The 24,652-nt window shown below is 38.4% G+C and overlaps 1 protein-coding gene across 1 annotated transcript in view; it reads right to left on the bottom strand.

Annotated features, from left to right (window-relative positions):
* QRFPR (pyroglutamylated RFamide peptide receptor) overlaps positions 1–24,379 on the bottom strand; it is a 71,045-nt gene extending 46,666 nt beyond the window's left edge. The window contains exon 1 of the mRNA XM_044681514.1: positions 24,040–24,379. Coding sequence (XP_044537449.1) covers positions 24,040–24,379 — 340 coding nt within the window. The remainder of the gene's footprint in view (positions 1–24,039) is intronic.
* Positions 24,380–24,652: the final 273 nt, after the last annotated feature.

Genomic DNA, 24,652 nt, shown 5'->3' with positions numbered 1-24,652 from the left:
GGCCCAATATTTCATCATCTTATCCACAGAGATGGACAAGTTCTAAAAATACCATAGAAAATAGACTGTGTTATATTGGAGAAATTGTGTAGTGCTTTCAATGCTATAAAGATTTTCCCTGAAACAAAACAAGCAAACAAAAAACTCATTACCAAGGATTATTTGTTCATTTATAATATATTTCAGTTCTCTTGACCTCATGTTCTTTTTATTAAACTATATGATTCCCTACTCTAAAATTTCTAGGTGATAAACATTAGGTTTATGGTTACACATAAGGGAGGATTTGAAAGGACAGAGACAAAATAATATGAAAATTACAAAGGCCTAAAGGCCTTATCTATTCAGATCACCAAATGCAAGACTTACTTAAAAGAATCATGTCCTCAAAGAGTACAGCCCAAATGAACTTCATATAGGATTTCTCAAGGTGTTAAAATTTATTTGTGAGTTCAGATAGAAGAGGTATTATAGATAATACAAATTTAAGGATAGGTCATAGTATAGCTAAGCATTTTCAGTGGTATCCTTTTGACCAAGGAACTCTGCACAGATTTTTGTGTTTCTACTATAGTGTATAGGCACCAAAAGTACCAGGGTGTTGGAGTCAGTTTGGACTGAGTCAGTTAGCTTATTGTTAAATTTTCATTGTGAACAGTTACAACTTGGAAATCAGCAAACACTACAAAATCAGGGTTTGGTTTATTGTTTTGTTGTTCATCTAGATTTAAGAAAGTGATGAGGAAAATGTTAATAATGCAGATTAAACTCATGAACAATCCACAAACTCTATGAAATAACAACTAAAGCCCTGCATTTGAAGTGTGGGAGACATGAAGATGCTGCCATTAAGGATCTCTCTTATTTAAGACCTATCACTTCATGTCTCTGAAAAGTGGTTTCCATACCTAGGACTCAAAGTCCAGCCAAATATTTGACAGTATCTCATGCTCTCCCATATGGACTAAATATATTAGCTTCCTGGTGAATGTTTAACAACCAGCTCCCCAAAAAACACAACTGAAAGTCAAATTTACATTACTAACATTTTATTGATCAATTTATTCTATCTAAACAATCAATAAAACAAGTTAAGCCTCATTTTGTAGCTTATTCTACTTTCTGAACTTCAAATGTTCACATTGATGATTTAACGATTTGCTCTGAAAAGCCAGTAAGTAAATGATAATAAAAATGGCTAATATGGAAATGGTTGGATGACCAGATGCAAAGGACCCTAATTGGCATAAATATAATCCCCAAACAAAATCAGATGTAAAAGTAATGAGTCAGTGTCAACTTAAAGTGCAGAGTGCCTTGTCTTATTCTTTACTCTTCTTTTTTCTTTTTATCAAGAATCTATCAATTCAAATTTTCAAAGGATGTACGCATGGACAAAGAGTTATTGTGTCAGGTAACATCTAAATCTCAAACCGATCTCAGTAAAATGATAGTAAAACAGAGATGATAGAGAAGAGATGATGACAAATTAAAGTTTCATAGAGATAAATGTAAAGTAGTTCTATGCTTGAGGTCAGCGTTGATATTTTAAAATACAGTATGGAGGCAGCATGGCTAGCAACAGTTCCTAACAAAATCTAAGAGTTTTCATGGGCTCTAAGTTCCATAGTAGTCAATAGTGTGACAAGGCATCTGGCAAAGTTAATGATACATTAAGAGAAACAAATATTGAGAACAAGAGAGGAGAAAGTTTTACTATTGATATAACAGACCAATTCATTATCATCTAATGTATTCTCATAGATAATAGCTGTTGAATAGGATGATGCTGGTAGAATGGCCTACCCCATCCTTTGTCTAATCTTAAAAACTCTAACATTTATATAGTGCTTTAAGGTTTACAAGAATCTTCAGAAATTTTATCTTATTCAATCTTTTCAACCCTGGGAGGGGGCTATTATTTTCCACATTTTATAGATGAAGAGACTAAGGCAGATAGCATTGAGTTACTTGACCAGGGTCACCCAGATCATATGTATCTGAGGTCATATTTATCTCAGCTACTTGGTTGATCCAGAACAAACAGAATAATTTTTCACTGCTCAATGGGGTAGCATCCTTTCCATGGAATGACACAGCTCCCAAGGACTCATGTGAACTGAATTAAGGGAGACAAAGTTTTCTTCACTTAATGGCTTCAGTGTCACCTCAACCCAAAGTGTCTTGGAAGACCTTCTAACATGAATCAGTATTATTTCTCCATTGTTAAGGGATGAGCTGAAGAGTCATCATTGTCCAAATCATACAACCTGGTTTGACCAGAAATAATTGGCACAGTATCTGATGTTTTTGCTTTTGAACTCACTTCTTATTCTCTTCTCCAATCACCTTGTACTGTTTCTACTATCATTCCATTCATTTCTGGTAGCAATGTAGGGGCTTGAGAGCTCCACTTTCAACTCTGAGTGGTCATCTAGACATTGTTTCAGCCTCTACATCTTTGCTCCCACAATGGAATAGTTTTATGTCTCTGCCATGACTCCTTTTCCCCTCTTCTTGGGCAAAGAAGTAGAAGAATTTCCTATACTTCATTTTTCTACTTCTCGTCCTTCAGGTTCAGCAGAGCATTGAGTCAGTCAGTCAGTCAATCAGTCTCTCTCTCTCTCTCTCTCTCTCTCTCTCTCTCTCTCTCTCTCTCTCTCATCACTTTATGTCTTAACAGCAGATGCTGGGGAAAGTTTTTGGTTTATTAAGAATTGTGTGCCTTATGAATTTAAGATTCTTGTTATAGGATATTCTTTTCATCACACCACTATTTTGTGTTGGATTGGGATATTCTTTTCTGTGCTAAGAATTTCTGTGATATTTGAAAATTAATGAATGAATGAGTAAATATATAATAATATGCTCTCATGTTTGTTGCTGAGTTATGCCTAAAGTACATTGCAAATGAATGAAACAAAAAAGGCATTTTAAAGCAATTGCTATATGAAAGACACTGTGCTAAGTACTGAGGATACAAATACAAATAAGCAAGACCTATTCTGACCTCAAGAATCTTACATTCTAATATGGAAAAACGAACACACATTGATGAGAGGAGGCAAGGTGGCCAGTGAGGAATATTTTAGATAAGACAAAGAGATGATAATTAGAGCAAAAGGGAAATTGATTGACACATCCTACCCAGGAATGGAAAGGTCAATTTGATTACTATTCAGAAATATAATTGGAAAGGGGGGATGGGAGAGACAGTAATACATTTAAGAGGGCTAGGAAGGGATATGGTGAGTGTGGGTCTGGGTACATACAGCAAAAACTCAGCAATCACTGTCTAGCACAGTGATGGGCAACCTTTTGAGCTTGGTGTGTCAAAATTCACCAAAAAAAACAAGCATAATTCAAGTGGTGTGTCACTTCAAGAAAAAAACATAATTTCACAATATTTATAGTTTAAATAACATTTTGTTACCTAATTTTGTTATACATTTTTAACACAATTTGATTTTGTTATACATTTTTGTATAATTGTAATATATAACTGTATTTAATAAATCAAAATAGGTAAATTAATATAGGTAGAATTGTCATCTATAGTGCACAGAGTGTCTACACTACACTACAGTGAATGTTTCATCCTTGGTATGCGGCCCCATACTTCTCTGTATGCAGCCGCATTTGGCCGCATTTCAATGAAAATGATTACACATGTCAGTGCTGACACTCATGTCATAGGTTTGCCATCACCAGTCTAGCATCTCAGGAGTTCAAGCCCAGTTTCTTAAAAAAGGAGGGGTAGGGGGCAGCTGGGTAGCTCAGTGGATTGAGAGTCAGGCCTAGAGATGGGAGGTCCTAGGTTCAAATCTGGCCTCAGACACTTCCCAGCTGTGTGACCCTGGGCAAGTCACTTGACCCCCATTGCCCACCCTTACCACTCTTCCACCTATAAGCCAATACATAGAAGTTAAGGGTTTAAAAAAAACATTTATTAAGGACTGGTTGAATTATTTAAAAAAAAAAAAAGGAGGGGTAGGTGAGAGTAGAATGTAAGGAATATGATAAGGAAATTCCCAGAAAGTGGACTGGCAAGGATCACATATTGATGGATTTCACTTAACATCTCTCCTTCAATAGCAAAATTGTTCATTTATTTTTAGGAATTCACTGTGATCTCAGATGGAGATACATCAGATCCAACAGCTGATAAAAGTCAAAAAGTTCCTCTTCCAGTAAGCATGGTAACAGCAGCACAACTGAGGGGAAACATATACAAACTTGTTTTTTTCTTCATATGCTCAATGTCTAGCAGTACATGACATTGCTTTATTAAGCCTTGTCATTAATAAATGCTTATTGAATTGGACTGAATTGAACTGATCCAGGAAAGTGACAGGAACAGAGAATATGCAATATGAGAATTGGTTGAAGGAATGGAGGATGTTTTAGCCTGAAGAATAGAAGATTTACTGGGGACGTGATAAATATTTTTAAAACCTTCAAGGAGGAAAAGGATGAGACTCATTCAGCTACTTTAAATAGCAGAATTAGAAGCAGTGGCTTCATATGTTACGGAGAGGAGTTTGGACTTGATAGAAGGAAAAACTTTCTAGTCATTAGATTTGTCCAAAAGTCTGAGCCAAGATATAGAAGTCATAAAAGATAAATTTTAAAGCAGACTTGGGCCTTTGTTGAACAATAAAGGAAAAGAACATATAGAGACTGTGAAACCATATTTCCATTGTACCCAGCATGGTGTGGCAAAGCCTTGCAAGAACTAAAGCTTCTATATTGAGTTCTGCAGTTTAAGAGGAGATTCTAAGGCCAAGAATTATCCAGAGATGATTCAAAATGGGAAGATAAGACGTAAAAAGAAAAGACCTCTAGACAGGAAGTGTTATTTAAAAGGCCATTTAAAAATTCAATAAACATTTATTGAGTGTGTGTAGCACCTATCCTAGGTGCTACAGGAGATATAATTAAAAACTATAGTATTTCTTCCCTCAAAAAAAAAAGAAAGAAAACCAAACCCCCCCAAAAGATGTCCCCAATAACCAGGTATTGTGTGAAAGTCACTGATCCCCATGTTGTAGATGACTGATATGAGGCTGGATGGGCTAGGACTTGACCTGAGATACCCCTTAAAGAGATACCAATTTGTCATATAACTTATTTGAAAGACTATGAGCCAAAGTTAAGATTCAACTATTGTGCTTTCTTTGTGTGGTTTTCTCTATCATTCCAACATGTTTTATTTTCTAGTTTGGAATAATTGAGAACGATTTTTCAGAATTCATATTTTTATGAGAGAGCATTGCAAATTTTGCAAAAGTGATCTCAAAGTATGGATAATTTATACCAAAATTTCAATGTTGGCTTCTATTTCTCTGATAGTTGTGAAATATTCATTTTAGATTTGGAAACCAAAAGTTCCTTCCATCTTGAAAGAATGAATTTGAGGAAATAGGTAGCTATACTTATAGAAACAGATGTCACTTTAACATAGAAACACTATCTCAAGAGCAGTATATAAAATACTTATAGTACTACATTGCTGACTTGTTACCCTGGTGACAAAATCTTTGGATCAAAAAAACCATCTTCCTGGTTGGTCTGGCAATTTGTTTTTATTCCCACACTTTTCTTTGCTTCACTTCCATTTGAAAAGAATATTTTTAATTTAAAAAAATTTTTATTTTAATTAATTAATTTAGAATATTTTTCGGTGGCTACATGATTCATGTTCTTTCTCTCCCCTCCTCTCACACCCTCCTATAGCCAACACACAATTCCACTGGGCTTTACGTGTCATTGATCAAGACCTATTTCCATATTATTAATATTTGTATTAGAGTGATCATTTAGAGTCTACATCCCCAATCATATCCCCAGCAACCCTTGTGATCAAGTAGTTGTTTTTTTCTACTCCCACAGTTCTTTCTCTGGATATGGATAGCATTCTTTCTCATAAGTCCTTCAGAATTGTCCTGGATCATTGCATTACTACTAGTAGAGAAGTCCATTACATTAGATTGTGTGACAGTGTGTCCGTCTCTGTGTATAAGGTTCTCCGGGTTCTTCTCCTTTCACTCTGCATCAATTCCTGGAGGTTGTTCCAATTCACATGGAATTCCTCCAATTCATTATTTCTTTTAGCACAATAGTATTCTATCACCAACAGATAACACAATTTGTTCAGTCATTTCCCAATCAAAGGGCATTCCCTCATTTTCCAATTTTTTGCCACCACAAAGAGAGTGGTTATAAATATTTTTGTACAAGTCTTTTTCCTTATGATAGCTCTGGAGTATAAAGCCAGCAGTCATATGGCTGGATCAAAGGGCAGACAGTCTTTTCTTTTCTTTTATTTTTTTAGAAAAACTTTCCATGGTTACATGATTCTTGTTTTTACTTTCCCCTTCATCCACTTTCACACACCCCCCTTATGCAGTTCCATAGGTTTTAACATGTGTGATTAATCAAGACTTATTTACATATTATTGATAGTTGCATTGGTATGGTCATTTAGTGTCTACATCCCCAACCATGCCTGCATCAACCCATGTGTTCAAGTGGTTGTTTTTCTTCTGTGCTTCCACTCCTGCAGTTCTTCCTCTGAATGTGGGTAGCATTCTTTTCTATAAATCCCTCAGAATTGTCCTGGCTCATTGCATTGCTGCCAGTACAAAAGTCCATTACATTTGATTTTACCACAGTGTATCAGTCTCTGTATACAATGTTCTTCTGGCTCTGCTCCTTTCACTCTGCATCAATTCCTGGAGGTCTTTCCAGTTCACATGGAATTCCTCCAGTTTATTATTCCTTTGAGCACAATAGTATTCCATCACCAACATTACCACAATTTGTTTAGCCATTCCCCAATTGAAGGGCATCCCTTCGTTTTCCAGTTTCTTGCCACCACAAAAAAGTGCAGCTATAAATATTTTCGTACAAGGCAGACAGTCTTTTATAGCCCTTTGAGCATAGTTCCAAATTGCCATCCAGAATGATTGGATCAATTCACAACTCCAGTAATGCATTAATGTCCCAATATTGTCACATCCCCTCCAACATTTATTATTTTCCTTTGCTGTCATGTTAGCCAATCTACTAGGTGTGAAATAGTTCCTCAGAGTTGTTTTGATTTGGATTTTTCTAATTATAAGAGGTTTAGAATATTTTTCATGTACTTATTGATAGTTTGGATTTCTCTATCTGAAAATTGCCTATTCATGTCCATTTCCCATTTATCAATTGGGAAATGGTTTTCCAGAAACATCTCATACACCCAACATAGTTGTTACATTGTAGGTGCTTAATAAACTGACTTGTGACCATATAATTCATTGCTAAAGAAATAAAATTAATTTTTAAGGAAATAAAAGAAATGTGTAAAATGCAGTCACTGGTTCCAAAAATATGTGTAAATTTGCAGTTCCCCTAAAATAGAGAAAACTTCATTCATCCAAAATTAAATTGCCAAAGATGTTCAAATAGATACCTTCCTGAGTGAGAATGCCCTCCGGAAAAAACAACAAATGATTGATTCTACTGCAAAAACTACCAAAGAATTACATTGAAATGTAATCTTATCACTTCATAGCTTTCTGGTGAAGAACCCCTCAGAACCTGGAATCATCTTCTGCTTTCTGTTAATTGAAGGAGAAGTGAAGACAAGACAATTTTTCCTTTCTCTCTACCTCTTTCTCCAACAATTCATATGGCTCCTTGAAGAAGATGAGGACAATTCTCTAGGGTTCTCCAACATTTTAAATGCCAGTTCCCCCTTAGTGTAAATTAAAAGTAAAATTCCCAGCATCATCCTTTTTTCTCTGATTGGCACCACTTACTCTCTCCCTTGTTAATTCTCATTCTTCTTTCCTCCTCTTCATTTTCCATCAGCATGCATGCCTCCAAGTAAGAATGCCATTTATTCTCCTCATCATTCAAAAGAAGATGGAGGAAAGAGGCCACTGTTATTGGTCTCAACTATTGTTTGTTGTAGAGACAGTTACTACAGTAACCAGGCCCCTATGGCATTGTTACCTAGGACACCACTCAGACCTTAGACAGTCTTCTAAATTTTCCTCATTTGATAACAAATAATACCCCCCCCTTTTTTTTTAAGGCAGGCACTATTTTTGTTCCCATTTTACAGATAGGGAAACTGAGGCACAGCTGGGAAGCATCTTCCTGCTCCCAATCCTCCACACTCTCCATCACTGCCCTCCACTGCCCGCCTGGCTACCTGGATTTCTGAACATTTGTAGGAACCAAACAGAACCGGGAGACCACTGACTCGAGGCCAAGGGGAAGGACAACAATCAGCCTTCAGAACTCTTACTGATGTTGTGACAAAGTAATCCCTTTCGAGCTGAAGCTATACAAAACTTGGACTTTTCTCTGAAAATCCTCTAAGATCCAGCCACTCCATTTCCCACCTCCGTGCCTTTGTCCCCATGCCTTGAACGCTCTTCCTCCTCACAGCAGAGACACTCACAGAGACAGTTTAAATTCAACCTAAGGCAGGTCCTCTACAAGCCGCTTCCCTGCTGCACAGGTAAAAGCTAAATGGCGCCTGGCCCCGCTCCTTGGCTACCAGGAGCGGGTCTGTGGGGGAAGGGTCAAGGCAAGCCAATCCCTCCGGCCCTGGGGAAATCTTTGGGGTCACTGTCTGTCCCAGCGGCCTTCCTTGTCTTCCAATAGGTTCTGGGGGAGGTGGCCAGCAGAGACCCCAATAACTAACAAGCTCCCAGGGGGACCCGCCACTCTCGCTGCCCCTCCTGGAAGGCCCCTGAGGCCCTGACTCATGGGAGGTCCCAAGGCATCCACCAGGCCCCCCCAATGCTTCCCCCTCAAAGCCCCCATTGTCCTGGATATAGGCAATCCTGGACCTCTGGGTGGGGGGGTCACCTACAAATGGGGTCAGGGAGGAAGAACGGGGCTGGGGGCCTAAAATTGGGGTTGGGGGATTCTCAGTCCCACAGGGCCTGGAAGCGCGGGTGGGGGAGCTGAGTCTTTGCACACAGTAGGTGCTTAATAAGTGTTTCTGGCGTCCAAAAGCAACAAGTGCCTGGCCCCAGGCTCTGAGAGCAGGCTCAGGCTCCCCACGGCCTCCCTCCCTGGGGACGGCCCACAGTCAGGGGTCCTGAGAGACTTTGGAAATGGAGTCTGGTCAGTGTCCCAGCCCCGCCCCCTCCTCCTAGACCGGGAAAGGCTTTTCTCTGGGGGAGGAGGGGAAAAGAGAAGGATGTGGGAGAGGAAGGAAAACAAAGGGGAGATGCGAGGGGAGAGGAGGGAGGAAGAGGAAGGGACATAGGAAGCAGGAGGGGGGGGATAACCGAAAGAGGGAGGAGGGAAAGATGGCACGGAGGAGGAAGCAGGGGCTCAGGCGCCTCTCCTCCGTGAGGGGCTGAGGTGCTGGGGGCCAGGCTCAGGACAGGTGACCTTCCCTCCCTCCCTCACTCACCCTCCTTGGCTCTCTTCTTCCGGCCCAGAGTACCCCTGAGGTTGCCGAGGAAGGACTCATCCTTCTTAGCTCGGGGCGGCCGGAGCGGGGGTCCCAGAGAGCGGAGCAGGGCTGGGGGCAGCGCTGAGGTGGGGTTGACTGGGGCGACGGGGATTCCAGCGGGGCGAGGCGCGCTAAGCTGCCGGGTGCGGGAGCGCGTGTCAAATAGTACCCTTTTGATCCAAGTCAAGTATGTGCACATTTCAAAATTTAAAAAATAGTAATGAAACTATATGGGGGAGTAAAATCCCAATTTTCAGAAGTAATAGAATTGATTTTCTCAAACAGAGCTTAAGGCTATTGATTTTGGTCTCTACTCCTTTGAGCTTTAAGAAAAAAATTAGATTCTTGGGGCGCAATTATCTGCTCATATTCTTGCAAGTATCATTTTGGATTAATTCCTTTTTATATCAGATGAGCTACAACCTCCAGGCACTTTCCTGGTATATGCTCTCATAAAACTGGGATTTCATTGCTTTCTTCCTCCTCCCTCTACCTGTGTCAACTACATCATCTCAAGGTCTTAATGGGCAGTTTATATAAGTTCCTGTGGCTGTCCTTCCCCAAACTTAGCTAGGCTAATTATTAATATAACACACAAGGGAAACAGCAACAGACCAAGCAAGGAGAGCTAGACAGGGATTAAGAAGTCTCAAGTTTCAATCATCACTTTGCCATGAACTACCTATGTGACTTTAGTTGTTATTTTGTGCCTCTTCACCTCAGTTTTCTCATTTTGAAAGCAAAGGGATTAAACCAAGTGATCTCTAAGAGTAGTTTCAGTTTTGAATCTATGGCCCAGTTTCCATACTTGAAACCTTTTGAGTTTGGTAGAACCAGACCCAATCTATACTCCAAGGGTATATAGGGTGCATCAGTCCATCAGTCTTACAATGAGCACGTATTAAACACCTACCATGTGCCACTACACTGTGCTAATTATATAAAGGAAAAAGTGCCTACCTTCATGGACCTCACAGTCTAACAGGGAAGACAATATGCAAGTTAATGTGTACAAACAAGCTATGTATAGATAGGAAATAAACAAAAGAAGAGAAACACTCAAATTAAGAGGGTACTGGAAAGGCTTTCTATAGTAGATGGCATCGGTGTGCCTTTGAGAACTCAGGATCCCTCTGTGCTGAGAAGAGGGTTCAGAAGAGTGCATTTGCAGAGAGGTCTAGCTGACATTTAAAATTTATAAAATATTTTATAAATGTTATCTGACTTGGTCCTCACCATAACCTTTGGAGATTTGGAGGTCTTATTATTATCCTCATCTAATAGAGAAGGAATATGAGACAGAGAGAGATTAAGTGACTTGCCCAGATTCACACAAATAGAAAGTGTGAGCCTGAATTTAAACTCAGATTTTCCTGAATGCAAGTCCAACACTGAGCCACCAATTGCCTCTGAGATCCCTCTTTAGTACTCTTCTCACTCAATGCTATCTCACTTAGAGACTGGGTCTCATTGAATGCTGAAACTCAAGAATTCCTCCAAGGAAACATTGGAAAAGTCTCATCTCAATAAGCCTGGGGAAAATGTTGCAAGAAAAATGGGAAGGAAATAGAGATAAAGAGTGATGGGGAAAAAAAAGAAACTGTTGACAGATGATCACAAATTGATTCTCAATAAATACAATGGTGTGCCTCTAAGGCATACTTAGACTATGGCTCAACGTTTCTTCCAATAAAAAGGCCAGGAATGAAACTAAGCCCTTGGCGCCTAGTTTCAGCTTGTGTCTTTTCCCTTGCCTACTCACCAATGTGGAAGAAACTCAATTTGAAAAACTAAGAGTCTTGGTGGTTCCTGGGGAAATAGTCATTATCCAGCTGGTGGCCTGCCCCTCATAAATGAAAAAATCAAAAGTTATAGGCAGTCAGTAAGTCAATGGTCAGTAAGTCAATAAGCACTGATTAAGAAAGAGGAACTCTGCTAAGCCCAGGAGAGATGATAAAAGATAAAAAATAATAATCTCTGCTCTAAAAGGGTTCCCAAACTAAACCAGGGTAGGAGATGCAAACAACTATGTACAAACAAGCTATCTACTGGGAAAGCACTAGAATTCAGTGGCATCTAGTCATTGCAATCTAGGGAGAGGTCTCCAGGACAGGTGCACAAGTCCACAAGACTAAAGAGTGAGGGAGGGGGAATCCAAAAGAAAAGATTAAGCCTGAGAACATTAGCTAGCTACAAGGGGTCCTATTCTTTGTTCTAAAGAGCTTAAGTTCCTTTTGTGAGAATTCCTGATTGGGGAAGGTGGGTTGTGGCCAAGGCAGTAGAGAACAAGAAGGAAAACCTAAAAGAAGACCTCTTGCCATCTGAAAAAAAAAAAGAATTTATTCCTTTTTCTAAAGAGATGTATCAAGAAAAAGCCTCTTGTCTTTAAGCTAAAAAAAATCATGGTGAAGCCTATTCTTCTAATGAGGAAGATAAAACCAGTGGAACTAGAAGTTATAGTCAAAAAATGGCTATAGAGATATCTAGTACAGAAGTCTCAAACAGAGCAAAGCCCGGTAGAGATATATTCAGTGGAGTAGCATTTGATATTACAATGCTCACCTGATCCGAATTGTGCAGAGACTGATAGGAGAAGTGCTTTAGAAGAACAGTAGGATGACCTTTAGAGAATGTAATTTTGAAGGCATGTACTCTTTCTCCACAAGACATTCCTATAGGAATATATATACCAGCATTGGCAAAGGCATGGCACATGTACCCAGCTGGCATGGGAGAGCTGCTCTGTTCTCCCCTTCCCAGAACCCTAGGACATTTTTTGCATGCTCGCCCCTCTGTCCAGCCACCTAAAAAGAGGATTTCCTCCTTCTTCTCTCTGGAGTAATGCTGGGGGCTCATAGGTAGCTTGAAGTTGAAGCTTGGGCACACAAACTTGAAAACTTTCACCAATGCTGCTCCATCATTGTTCTATTATGCACTATGGGTAGCTAAGTGACACAGTAAATAGAGTGTGTAGCCTGGAGTCAAAATAACTCATCTTCTTGAGTTTAAATATGATCACAGATACATACTAGCTGTGTAACCCTGGGCAAGTCACTTAACTCAGTTTGCATCAGTTGCCTTATTTGTCAAACGAGCTGTGAACTTCATTAGGGTAGGAATATCTAATTTTGACTTTGTGAGCCTAGGACTTAACACATTTCCTGGAACTTCATAGGCATTCAAAAATGGTGACTGAAATGAATTAGATAAATTCATATAGAGATTCAGTGCTATACAAATTAAACTGCCAAGAGATTACCAAATTGATTTTGAAAAATAAAATTTCAATATTTTTCAAGGGAAATAATTAAAAATAGAAATAAAAATGGCATGCAATTAACAGAACTTAAATTACATGATAAAACAGTATTTATGAAAGCTGTAAGGTACTACAAAAAAAAAAACTAGAAAAGCAGGTCAGTATAAAAGACTGGAAAAAAAAAGTCCCAAAAGCAAAGGAACACAGCAGTCCATTTTCCAACAAAACCAAGAACACAAACTGGAAGGATCTATTTACTTGAAGAAAAAAAATTCTAGTGGGAAGACCATAAAGGATTATGACAAAATATTCATTAAAACCAGTATCCTGTCCCATATAGAATAATACATTGCAGATGGCTAAGTGTAAAAAGTCATATCACTTTTTTTAAGGAGGAGCTTAGAAAGTTGTCTCTTTCTCACCTGTTATTAGAGGGGAAAACTCATAGCTAATCAGAAACAAAAGAAAATATTTAAAAGATAATTGTATTATGTAAAATTAAAATACTTTTTAACAAACAGTATCCATGCCCCTAGGATAATAAGGAAATCAGAGTCTTAGTGGGATTTTTTCCCCTAAAATATTGGATAAAAGTCCAGTCACTTTATATGCACCTGTGGTCCTATTCCTCTACCATCTTCTCCAAAATATGGCCCTCACTATTATCCTCATTCTCCTTTTAGTCTTCCATTTTTTTGTATCTACTGTCTACTTCTCTACTTCCTACAAATCTGCCTATGCTTCCTCCATCCTTTAACAACAAAATGTATGCTCACTTGGGCATATATACCTATTTTCCATTTTCTGATAAGAACTTTATCTACTATAGTTCCCTCCCTCCTATCCCCTACATAGATTAAGCTAGTTTTTCATTGAAAGAAGATATAGTTGTCCTGGGGACTTGATTGATCCTGGGAGTTAAGGCTAAAGCTATGCCTCCCTTCCTGTAGCTTCCTAGGGGAATCTCGTCATATTAATATGGTTTTCTGGTCTTCTAAGGGCATAAAAAAATCCCACCAACATGGAGTCATGCTCCTTTAGACTCACCAGGATTTCCAAGAGCACAAAAATCTTGCATAATCCTAAACAGAAACATTTCCATATGAAAACAAGAAGACTCACAACTACCAAAACTAAGAAATACAGTAAACTTGTTGAATATTCCTTTCTATGCTATGCCCAAGTAAACTTCCTTTATTAACTGTTGAATGACCTACCAGTGCCTCATTTTATTCCAACATCCAACCTGAACAAAATATCAACTTGAACCAAGTATAACTCTAACACCTCTCTCAGCTTAAACTCCTTGAGCATCCTATCTACATTAGGCATATATACTTCCTTTCTTCTTATTCTTCTAAAGCCTCTGTTGGGTGGCTTCAAACTTCATCTTTCTTTTTTTTAAACTCTTACCTTCTGTCTTGGAACCAATACTGTGTATTGGTACCAAGGCAGAAAAGGGATAAGGGTTATGCAATGGGAGGTTAAATGACTTGCCCAGAGTCACACAGCTGAGAAGTATCTGAGGCCAGATTTGAATGTAGGACCTCCAATCTCTAGGCCTGGCTCTCAATCCACTGAGCTACCCAGCTGCCCCCAAAACCTCATATTTCAATTGAAAGTATTATCTAGAACAGTGGCGGGCAAACTATGGTCTGATGAATACAATGAGTAGGACACAATACAATGAAACTTTGAAAGAGTTGCCTTCAAAACAGACTGACAGATGAGCATTTCCTTTCCTTTTGCCCCCTCTTTAAAAAGTTTGCCCATCACTGCTCTAGAACATTACCAAGACTTAATGGCCTTTTCTCAATCTTCACCATTCTGTACCTTTCTCCAACAACTGACACTGTTGATCACCTTCTCTTATAATCTCTATCCTCTCTAGGTTTTTGTGACATTGCTGTCTTCTAGGTCTCCAACCTATCTGATTACTGTTTTTAAAGTCTTTTTTGATGGATATTCATCTAGATGAAGTATACTAATTTTGGGTCCAAGGTTCTGTCCAGGGCCTCTTCTATTTTCTCTATACATTATCTTACTTGGTGAACTTAATTCACTCTCATTAGTTTAATAATCATCTCTATGCAAATGATTCCCAGACTGGATAGATGCCCTATTCTCATATCTACAACTCTCTTTTGTATGTATCAAATTGGATATTCCTTAAGCATCTCAAACTCAACACATCTAAAGCATAATTTCTTCCAAATGTTCCCCTCTTCCCAACTTTCCTATTACTGGGAAAGGCATAAACATCCTCCCCAAAACCAGGCTTGTAATTTCATTTTTTACCTTATCAGCTCATGCCTAGACTATTTCAATAACCTTCTAAATGGTCTTCTGTAGGAAGCCATTAAGAGAAATTAGAATCTCAAATAGATATTTTTATATGGACCCCATCAAAAGATCAATACAGACTGGCAGAACCATGTATTGGGATATCTAAGATAAAAATCTGAGATTACTCTTTTGATTCCTTTCATAATTCACACCTTTCTTTAAAAAGCAATATAGTCTTATTGAAAAAGCTTTGGGCTCTCAGTAATCCAGCAGGAGGAGGGTTAACACAGGTCCCCTTTGGCCAAGAATGCAGCTGCCTGGTACAGCTAAGGTCGAACCCTTAGCAGGGGCATTTTGCCCAGAATTAAAGTAAAATAATGAGGCTCAAAAATATTGTTTAATACCATCAAGGCTGAGAAATTCAGGGGCTTTCCAGCCTAACAAAATGTCCCAGACTTCACTTAATGATAACACATATAGTTGATAGTTTAGCATAGGTTTTTATCTACACCTAGAAGCTTCTAAGGCTTTTGTTTTGACTATAGTAAAAATACTGCTCTGTGTGATTGTGGGAAACTTTCTTGGGCTTTTGGGGGAAGGGTATCTTTAATTTTCCATATAATAAACTGGTGACTCCATTGTACCTCAGAGCACTTTGAGCTAATGAGCCGTGCTTCCTATCTGTTTCGTTCTTTACATCCGACGACCACCCTAGGCCACCCAGATAAGTCTCTGGTTATAGAGTAGGATCTCTACAGTCTTCCTTTATCACCCCCACCCTAATCTATCTGCCAAAAAGATTTTCCTAAAATATAGGTATGTCCCTTCCCTGCTCAATAAATGCTGATGGTTTCCTAATACCTCAGTGATCAAATATAAAGTCTCCTGCTTAGTATTACAATCTGGCCTCTTTATACCTGTCCTTCTTACTTCTTTACTTCCATCTGCACACTTTACATATTCAATGATTCAATTACATTGGCCTACTGCTGTTCCTCCCACACAATACTGGACCAATGGTCTTTATTACTGTACAGTAATAAAGTGCACTGCACTTTCTCCTCTTCTTACTCACCTCTGCCTTCTAGTTTAACTAGCATTCTTGAAGACTCATCTCAAATCCCACATTCTACTGGAGACCTTTTCTACTCCCCTATCTTAGTATATCCCCTTATAAGGTATCTTTTAATCTATAGCATAAATATTTACACATCATTAATTATTTGTTGGAGTATGGAAGGGGCTATAGTTTTTAGCCAATTCTTAAGCCAATGCCTGGCATAAGCCAAGTATTTAATAGATGCTTCCTGAACATTATACAAAATCTGTAGAAAACTGACATAGTCTCTAAGACCGAGATATTTCCTAACAGATAAGTGACCAAAAGGTAGAAACAAATAATTTTCAGAAGATTGCTGACAATCATGAAAAAAATGGTCCAAATCACTTATAAGAGAAATTCCCATCTAAAGAATTCTAAGTTATCATCTCACATCCATCAATTTAGTTTATTTATTATTTACTTGTGTTAATTTTCTATTATATTAATTATATTAATTATTAATATATTTTGGTATTTATATGCCATAACATATAATATTTACACATTATATAAATTTATTAATTAACTTAATAAAAGCTATTAAAGGTAAAAATATTCAAGGTTGAAGGGTCTGTGAGAAGACAAGAAAGAACACTGTTGCTAGGGCTCTGGATTGGCCCAAGAGTTTTGAAGAAGAATTTAGTCTATAATGGGGGAAACCCACTAAACTATTTATACTGAATTAACCAGTGATCCCACTACAATAATTATGTACCAAGAAAATCAATAGCAGAATTTATGACCCAATATATACCAAAACATTCATAGCAGCACATTTATGGCAGCCAAATGCTGGAAACAAATTACATTCCCATCAATTGGGGAAGAGCTGATCAAATTATGTGAATGTAAAATAGACTATGACTGTGTAGTAAGAGAAAACAAAAAAAATGAAGAATTCAGAAATACATGAGAAGGCTTGAAAGAACTCAAAAAGAAATGCTGTTCAGTGTGATCAACTATGACTGACTTAGCTATTCTCAGCATTACAATGATCTAAGACAATTCCACAGGACTTATGATGAAAAATGCTATTTGCCTCCAGAGAAAGAACTGATGGAGTCTGAATGTAGATAAAAGCATACTTTTTAAAACTCTATTTTTCTTGCTTTGTTTTTGTCTGCATTTTCTTTCACAACACGAATAATATAGACATGTGTTTTGTAAGACTGTACATATATAACATATCAAATTGCTTGCCTTCTCAATGACAGATTAGGGGAGAAAATAATGGAAAGAATTTGGAATTCAAATGTTTTCTAAGCAAATATTTGAAATAGATTTTACATGTAAATGGAAAAAAACAAAATATTAAAGTAAAAATAGTAGAGTTTATACAGAGCTAAGAAACTAGAACCCAGAGAACTGACATCATTTTCAGTGTCAATTCAGATTACACCGATGACAACAGCAAAAGAAACAAACATAAAAATCATCAGAAATAAGATCAATGCAATAAGTCTTGGTTACTGAATACTAAAAAAGAACCATACCTCCTTTCTCTTAGGTAGAGATATAGTGTTATGGAATGGGACCTTTGTTCTCCAAGGATGAGGAAAGGGTGACAAATTGGCTTAATTGGCTTAGGAGGAGGGCAAAACTCAAGGTGTGCCTCTCTTGATTTAGCTTCCTGGTGGTTTGTGACTATGTTGTGGCTTCTAGTCACCTTTAAGCAAAAAAGGTTCTACCTGTATAGAATGAAGCCCTTCTGACTTGATGGATGTCTGAAAACAAAGAGAGTGATCATGCCCAATCCTTATAACCAGATAAGTGTCCAAGTAGAGATTTGGGAAGAGGTGCATCTATAGAAGCTAAATACCACTGTATCCTTTTTGCATATCTTCGTTATGTTAGGGCCAAGTAAACCTTATTCAATAGGTTCTGAGTTCCTCATTTCTTCCCAAGGTGAAACTTGATTTACCAGGGTATCATTTGAATTTAATTTCCCCTACAATGGTTTATAAGAGTGGAATGAAGCATATGGTGTTAGACATCACCATTGTGTTGGCTTGTTTACTTAACTCTACTTCTTTGTTATGAGAGGATTCTATTTGAGGTATATTGGGAAATAACAATGATTTCAAAAAATTAATTAATAAAATATTCCAAGAGATTATCTATAATAGCCACCATAATTCATATTCATACAGCACCTTAAAGTTTGCAAAACACTTTTCAGAAATTATCTCCTAATATCTACTTGGTCTATGTAAAGACAGAGTAGTACTTGCTGTCAGTCATACTCATTATATCAGATGGTTTTATTTAACATAGGCAACGTTTAACATAGTTATGTTTTCATTAGGAGGATTGCTATGGGGACATGATTGATTTTGAAATGATAATTATGTAAATAAAAAATATTTATTCACAGCTGTGTGACCTGGGGCAAGTCACTTAATCATTATTTGTTACCATTCTTCTAAATTGGAAGTAATACTTAGTATTGATTCTAAGACAAAAGATAAGTATTTTTTAAAAAACTGGACAGTTTTAAAAAACTATTGACAGTCAAACAATACCAGTCCAATAAGTGTCTATAAATGACTGAGTATTGTTTTAAGGAGCATGTAAGAGCACCAATGAACTTCAGCTCAATTCATAGATCTGCTACCTACTAGCTATGTCATCTTGGACAAATCACTTCACATCTCCAGACCTCAATTTCATCATCAAGAAGATGAGAAGATCAGAATAAATGTGCTCTAAAATCCTTGGCAGATAGAAATCTATGGTCCTTTGAGTAATACACTTTTCATAGTAACCACTTTGGGAGTCAGGGTGCTCATGTCAATAATATGGCCATTTCTTGAGTGGTTGAGATCTCTTTTGAAATTTCTTACAGAACCCAATACCAAGTTATATAAGAAAAGCTCAAAAGCTTCTTATTTTACCAAAAATTATATCACTTTCATTTGTATCCACACTACTCAGTAGACTTGATGGTAAATGATTCTTGGTTTTTTTCCCAAAATCAAATATATGCTGAATTAATAGGTTAGTGCAAGGTAGTTGACAGAGAGAGCGTGGGCTTGATATATGGAAGCTCAGGATTCTAGGTCCACCACATATCATACTACTCCAAAGGCTCCTCTCATTCTCGTGATTCAGAGCTATATAGCTGCTGAGTTCCTAGCCATGTGACAATCTTGAACAAATCTCAACCTCTCTGAATCTCAGCTTTCTCATCCCTGTAAAGGATATCATCTACATTAATTACCTCAGAAAATTGTAGGGTGGATATATCAAAGTGATTTTTCTGTCCTCACTCTGATTCAGTCTCAGAGCTAGAAAGGATCTCAGAGGGCATCTAGCCCAATCACTTCTTCATGCATGAATTCCTTCTTTAACATACTCAAAAAGGGGCATGAATGTATAGGTGCAGAATGAAGATAGCAGCATCCTATAGTAGGTATATCTGGTTTCCTTTCAACCATTTACCAATGGGGATCCAAACACTGCAGTCATCATTAACCCCTATCAAATGGAGCTCTGAGTGAAGAGGATTAAAATGATGATAATAACAACAACCAACATTTTCATAGTGCTTTTGAGTTTGCAAAGCACTTTACATGTTATTTTATTTGATTCTCATAACACTTTGTTAGGTAAATTGGATTATTGTTGACATTTTACACAAAAAGAAACCAAGGCTGACAAACATGAAGTGACTTACCAGAGTTCCACAACTAGTAAGTGGCAGAATTCAAATTGAGGCCTTCTGAACTCCAAGTGCAATACACCATCCACTACACCACCCAGCTGCCTACCATAAGAAAGCCTCAGGGATCCAGAGATGTTAGTAATATTACACCAAATGAGACTCACAACTGTAAGTGAGCCAAAGCAGATCCATTGGAGATCCCCAAACTCAGATCTTTGAAAGTACCATACAGTCAGCCTTTCAGGGACATGGATCCTGAGAGCTGATTTCCTAGTCATGTGACAATCTTGACGAAATCACATGGTACACATGCAGGCTACCTTCTAGGAAGATCTCATTTCTTATCATTTAAGTATGAAGTAGTCTTCCAGTTAGAATTAGGTCTGGCCCTAGATACCTGAAGATAAAGGATTTATTGACTGAGGTACCTAGACAGAACTCCCTACCACCATCATGCTCATCTCCCTAATGTTTGGAGTGGTAAGTAATGGAAGCAGATGCCACTTGCCCAGACTGATATTGTGCTCAGTAATTACAGACCACTAAAGATGGGAGTTTCAGTACCCAGGTCCCTGGCAAATTCTAATCAAATGCTCCTATTCATTCTTAGGATCCAGACTCTTCTATGGAGGTTAAAATCCTTCTCCCTATCAAATATTTCTTCCTTGGTTTTATCTGTATCTACCTCTACCTACACTGTATAGTCAATGTCTTGTTTTTCATTTAATCTTATCTTCTAAATCACCCTCAAGCCCCTGCCCTCCTCTTCTACTGACAAAGTGCCCTTCAATTTAAATCTTTTTTAAAATTTCAACATTTCTTCATCAAATACCCTTTATAACATCTATTATTCATGAAAATGTAGTGCTTCCTAGAAGACCCTATATTTCTGATTATCATATGATTAGCTATTAATATTCACTCCTAAAAACTAGGCCAAGAGGAAAAGCAGACATATTCTTTGCTCCTCAGTACCACTTGCAGGCCTTTCCTCTGCCACCATTAGTCAGAAGCATTTTCTTCTAACTTCATTCATATCTCCATATACCTCTATAAAAATAATTGTTTTAGTCATTTACCAAAATCCAAGCCATTCTCACTCCTTTCTTAAGGAATTCTATACCTCACGCATTACACTATAGTGTATGTAGTATAGCACCTAGTACATATTAAGCACTAACAAAAGCTTCTTAAGGGTAACTGATTGAGTGATGTCTCAATTGCTAACCTCATACTTGGGGACTTAATTGACTTACCTAACCCTCAATTTTAATATTCCTTAGCTTTATTAATTGAACTGTGAATTAATTATTAATGGTGATAGTCTCCATACTTCCATTTAAGGAATCTTGGAGAATGACAGCTGTGCTGCAGGACTGAAGATGGGCAAATGTTGCCCTCATTTTCAAAAGAGAAAAAATATGTGCAATTCCATGTTTCCCTGGAAAAATACTAGAACAGATAAAGAGATAATTTGTGAGCACTGTCAGGAAACAGGGATCACATTACAAGCCAAGATGGTTTCATTAAGTCATGCCAAACTAAGCTCATTCCTTTATCTGGCAAACTTGGTAGATTAGATAATGGTCATTTTGTAGATGTTACCACCATATGCAACTGTTGAATAATAAACATTTAGAGCTGAAATGGACCTCAGAAGCCATGTAGTCCTATATCCTCATTTTAACTCCGTACAACAGGGTTATCTCTCTCTATGATCCTGAACTATAAAAGCCTGACTTTGATTATAGTTCTCTATCCATCTAAATCCTCCCAAATTTATTCTTCATCCCCACCTTGACCTACAATCCATCTGCACCATCCTGTTTTATTTTTATTTATCAGTCCATCACCCTTAATCTGACTTTATTCCCCCACCACTCACAGTTTTGAACACACTTTTGATTACAATATGGTATAATGAAAAAGGCATTTGATTTGAAGTCAGAGGGTCTGTATTCAAATCCTAGCAATACCACTTTACAACCTGAATGACCTTCTGTTAAGTGGCCTCTCTTCACATCAGTCTTTTTATAAAATGAGGAGTTTAATGTAGATGCTTCCAGCAGATTCCTTTCTACCTTTAACTCTTGTGACTCTATGAGATTTCCCCCCTCCCAGGTTATCAAGATGTGAGACCTACTGATTCTATAAATCTCATATATTGCTTTCTTTTATCTAGAAATGTGTCTTCATTCACTGAGATATTACATAAAACAGAACCAAGGACAGAGTCCTATAGCACCTCCTATAAACTTCTTCAGAGAATGTCATCAACCCACTGACCTCTACTCTTTAGGTCTGATCATTCAAACAGTTCTAAACCGACCTAACTGTTGCATCATCTAGTCTTAATTCGTTCCTCTCATCCACTAGGGTGATCCTTACAAATACTTTTCAAAGATCCATGTACGCAAGATATTCAACACTGCTCTGATCTTTCTGGCTTATCAACTTTAAAAAAACATATTTGTGTAATATGTCTAGTTTTCAATTAATCCATGCTGTCTTGCAGCATGACCACTATTTCCCTAAGGTACTTGTGAACCACTGCTTTATCTGTTCTAGTATTTTTCCAGACATCAAGACCACCCATCTTTACACTGAAAAATATACCTCCTCTCTTTTATTTTTTGCAAAACTCTGGGTGATATTTGCCCCTTTCTAATCAATCTTGCAGCAGTACTTGTAATTCCTTAACTAGATAAGTATGAAAATCACCACCAAGAAGAGTAAATTTACAATTTAACTCTGTAAGCTTTCATTAAGTATAGCAGACACTATGAAATGCCCTGAGTCTTATAAGAAGAAAAACTCTGAAGGGTGAAGTGAAGATAGTGGGTGTTTCTTGATGTGTTTCAATGGTTTTACTCACAGTCTGGAAAGTTTAATTCATTGGGTTAATTGAAAATGGTTACCCATGTAGGATGATTCCAAACACCCTAACAGCCTCAGTTAGTGATTTCACTGTGGGCCTAATGAGTACTGGTATCTGGAAAATATTCCAGTCCTAGAAGAAAGGGTAAACAAAGCTTTTTAGCACATTTGTTAAGTGGCATGGACTTTTGCCAAATGGAGTTAACGGGAAATGAAACATTCATATGGACAGAAATCAAAGGTTACAAACTAAGAACCAAACTTAAGACTTTTCTCTGGATAATTACTAAAGGAATAATTAAAATAAAACTTCACCACACAATTATCCTTTTCACTCCCAAGTCCATTAATAGGGAGGCAGTTTGTTTACACTGATTTCCTGCCTAGCACCAGTCCTACCCTGGCTCCAGGTGCAAAGAATGTTCCCTAGGGACAAAGCCAGCACTTTTATTATAAAATGAATGGACTTTTGTGTAAGAATGTGCATCCTGTATGAAGCCTGCTAGCTTTCCTTTCTTTTCCCAGTCTCTCCCAGAAGTCCCCAACTCTGTACACCCAAAAGATCTTCTTGCACTTTAGCATTACCTCTGTCCCTAAAAAATGAGCTAAGTGGCTCTCACCTTGAGCTGACACCAAGTTGAGAGGTGGCCTGATGTAGTAGGAAACATAAATGCATTTAGATTCAAAAGACTTGAGTGCAAAACTTGGCCTTTCACCCTTACTGCTTTTATCTGCCCTTGAGAAAGTCACTTGAGTCTTCTTGGTCTTAGTTTCTTTCACTGGAAAATGAAAAGTTTTGAACTAGGAAATATCTAGGAACTCTACCCACTCTAAATTCCATTATCCTAAGTACTAATCCTCACATTCTAGGTTTTTTTTCCTTACCTAGTTGGCTGTTATAACTAAAACAGGGGAAGGAAGTAATCTAGCCATATTTCTCTTACCTGACTCTTGTTTAGCCCTTCCTGGCCAGGACATGGAGAAACATGGGAACTATGTAGTACAGGGAATAGACTATTGGACTCAGTCAGGGAATCTATGTTCCATGCCAACTGGAAACACTTTGGAAATGAACAGGATAATAAACCTGCATATGTGTCTCACAATAACATGAGGAAAATGCTTTGCAAGCGTTAAAATGCCATAGAACCTGAAACAACTATCTTTAATGAGGCAAGAGAGATGAAAACCTATCCAAAAGGGCTCTCCTGAGGTGAAATTCTGAATTTGGAAATGAAATTCTAAAAGCGTGGGGAAAGTCCTCACGAAAAATAAAGAGGAAGGGGGAAACTGGGAATCCCTAGTTAAAAAGAAAAGGAGTAAGAGATTGCTAGTGGTGGCTATGTAGCAGAGAGGAGAGGAGAGCACAAGCACAGGCTTACCACCTAACCAGTCGCTGGAGATGTTCTGAAGCATGGTGACAGGGATGCAGAAGAAGGTAACGAGGAGGTCGCTGAGTGCCAGGGAGCCAATGAAGATGTTGGTGACCTTCCGCATAGCCTTATTGCGGGTCACCACATAGAGCACCAAACCGTTGCCGAAGAGCGCCAAGACGAAGATGAGCACAGAGGCCACCACGAAAACTAGTTTGGCAGCTCCTGGTAGCTCGGGACTGTAGACTAGGGGCCGCAGCCCATACAGGGCAATGAAGTGCTCGCGAGTCATGTTGTGCTCCTGCAGAAGCCGAGCTAACTGCTCCGGGGTGATGTTGAAGGACTGCATGGCACGCACTGCAGAGGACCACACTGAAGTAAGGAAGTAGGCACCAGTCCTCAGCCCTGGTCCCAGAACGGAGACTCCTGGAGCTGTCCAGGGTCTCAGCGGCTGCTGTTCAGCTGAGTGTAGGGAGTGCGTGGATAGCGCTGATAGTGCCTCCGCGGTGTAGTGTGCTGCCTGCCTGGTGTCTCTGCCTGCCTGAGTTCTGCGCTCCAGCATGCAAGGGGAAATCCAGGAAGCCTGTGAAGAAGCCGTGGGGATCCGGGGTCCTCCCAAACT

The sequence above is a fragment of the Gracilinanus agilis genome, chromosome 6, assembly GCF_016433145.1.
Source record: "Gracilinanus agilis isolate LMUSP501 chromosome 6, AgileGrace, whole genome shotgun sequence".
Taxonomy (NCBI): Eukaryota; Metazoa; Chordata; class Mammalia; order Didelphimorphia; family Didelphidae; genus Gracilinanus; species Gracilinanus agilis.
Note: the sequence above shows the minus strand (reverse complement) of the source record. Positions and strands in the feature narration are given on the sequence as shown.